The following is a 2,491-nucleotide window of genomic DNA, read 5'->3' as shown; positions in this document are numbered from 1 at the left end:
CTTTTAAAATGTTAGGAAATTCACAAAATGTGAAAAATGAATAGACCCCTTGTTGGCTAACCTTTCTTGTTGAACGCGCGCTATCCGCTTGACAACCCTTTTATGAAAACATTTCTGTTCCTGTTGTCACTCCGTTTGCTTTAATTTTTGTCTCCATTCCTGGGGGGTTGCCCCCCTCTTACCTCATAAAATGTAACCACGGCGCACCATGGAATACAGCGACGAGGACGATATCGACGTGGAGGAAATTCTGAAGCAGGCCGAGAACGTAAGGCTGTGGAGCGTTTGAAAGGGGGTAACGAAGTGGCTAAAAGAGGGGGCACGTAAAAAAGGCTTCGGATTTTACCCGCTTCTTCACCCTCCCATTAGCCGCCTCGAGTAAACGAGTCGATTTCTCCCACAATGTGTTTGCCTCATGTCGCCCTGCACGTACCCCTCCATTTGAGAAAACCTCCATTTGAGAACCCCCCATTTTAGAAACCCCTCATTTGAGGAGCCCCCCATTTGAGAACCCCCCGTTTGCTTCCTCCCCCCTCAGATCGAATGCGTAGACGAAAACAGCATCAAAAAATTGGCCACCGTTTTGAGAAAAAAAAACAAAAATGAGCGAGACAGAATGGAACACCCAGACAACCCCGAAAAGTGGGTGACCAGCGAAGTGGATCTAGACGAAATTTTAGTGAATATAAAAAATCTAAGTGTGTGCTCAAACCTGTACAGTAGCATGGTCGAGAGCGAAATTCTGGGAGACATCATTGACTTGTTAAACCACCCCAACAACGACATCGTGATTGAGGTAATCGACATAATTAAGGAAATAACAAACCCGTCAAATTTGTACGAATTGAACAAGAAGGAAAACGACATGGTAGTGGAATGTCTGAATAAGAAAAAATTGTGCCATTTTCTTATAAACATACTGGACAAAATAAATGAAGAGGAGAATGAGGAGTACTACAATGCAATGTCCTCCATTCTCAACATTTTGGAAAATATTTTCGAGCTGGAAAATGATTTACAAAATGATTTGCTAACAAATTCGAAGCTATTATTTTTTCTCTTAAAAAGAATAAGTACGGAGTTGAGAAGCGATGACTCGAATTCGTTAAACGCAAGTGAAATATTAGTCCTTCTAATTTTGAGGATTAACCAGTTTGCAGAAAATGTATACAAGGATTTTTATTACACCATTTCGATTTTTAACTCTCTTTTGAAGTACATTTCAAAGTACAAGGATAATGATCCCCCAAATATTAACAAGAAAGAAATATTACTTAACATTTTTCAAGCACTTGGAAATTTGCTTCTCCTAAGTGACAACAGAAACGTATTCGATAGCACTAATGGTTTCGAACTAATGTTAAAGTTACTGAGTGAGAGGAAATTCCTTTGCTTTCCCGCTCTTAAAATTTTTGCCATCACACTTAACGACAAAGATACATGTAACAGATTTGTGCAGTTAAACGGGCTCAAGTATCTCTTCTGTTTATTTATGTTAAGAAATATTAAAAAAAGTAAAGTCCACATTTTTGAATTCGAGGAAAATATAATCACCGTTATTTCGAACTTGTGTCTGTACTGTACCGATACTTCTCTGGGGAGAGTCCTCAACAAATTTGGAGAAAAAAAATGTGAAAAAATAAGTCGACTGCTAGAAATTAGACAAAAATATAGCGATATTATTCTCAACGAAAAGAAGAAAAAAAAGCAAAAATTATTATTAAATGAAAATCTACAAAAAATGAATATTCAAATTGACGATGATTGCAAGAAAAATTTGGAATACATCGAATTGTGTGACAAAGGCTACCTCATTTATCAGCTGACTGACGTCATTTTGATAGCTCTTTTTTTTCAGAACAACTCTTACATTTCAAACAACATTTTTATTCACCTCTACACACGCAGTGTTGATATACAATCCATATATGAAAACATACTAGGTAGGCAAGTGCATACTTGGCATTCGCGTCAGCTTTAGAGGTATTAACGCTAGCAGCGTTACACATGTCCTTTTTTTTAACCTCCCCCCTCGTACAGATTTTATGGATTGCCTAGACGATGACGAACTGAAAAAGAATCTCAAAAAAATGCTGACATTTTTTCTGACGTCTTCCAAGGAATCGAATCTGTTCATATGAACCCAAGGCACTATCTCCCCCCATCCTTGCGAATCACTTTTCCGCACGTATGCCGTGCAGGAGAAGCTACCACCTTTTGACGTTAGCTGCACCCCCCAACTGTATCTCCTATGTGGGACACACTTTGACAACGCCGCTTCGCCTACCTGCACACGTTTTCGTCTTATTTTACAAAAAGGTCCAGGAGATACACACGAAAAATTATACTTATTTTTTTTTCTTAATTTATGGGGTTTTAAATAATTGACAGTTAAATAGGGTAAAAAAAAAAAAAAAAAAGCACCATGTAGCTGGCGATAAAAACACTTGTACGTATATATATTCTCATGCATATATATATAGTCACGCGT

The 2,491-nt window shown here is 38.1% G+C and overlaps 1 protein-coding gene across 1 annotated transcript; it reads left to right on the top strand.

Annotated features, from left to right (window-relative positions):
* Window positions 1–208: 208 nt before the first annotated feature.
* Window positions 209–2,141, top strand: PCYB_094450 (Beta-catenin-like protein 1; the record flags this gene model as incomplete). The annotated part of the gene is made up of 3 exons (XM_004222560.1): window positions 209–268; window positions 539–1,943; window positions 2,041–2,141. The coding sequence occupies 3 exons, from the start codon at window positions 209–211 to the stop codon at window positions 2,139–2,141; spliced, it is 1,566 nt and encodes a 521-aa protein (XP_004222608.1).
* Window positions 2,142–2,491: the final 350 nt, after the last annotated feature.

Source organism: Plasmodium cynomolgi, chromosome 9 (assembly GCF_000321355.1).
Source record: "Plasmodium cynomolgi strain B DNA, chromosome 9, whole genome shotgun sequence".
NCBI lineage: Eukaryota > Apicomplexa > Aconoidasida > Haemosporida > Plasmodiidae > Plasmodium > Plasmodium cynomolgi.
Note: the sequence above shows the minus strand (reverse complement) of the source record. Positions and strands in the feature narration are given on the sequence as shown.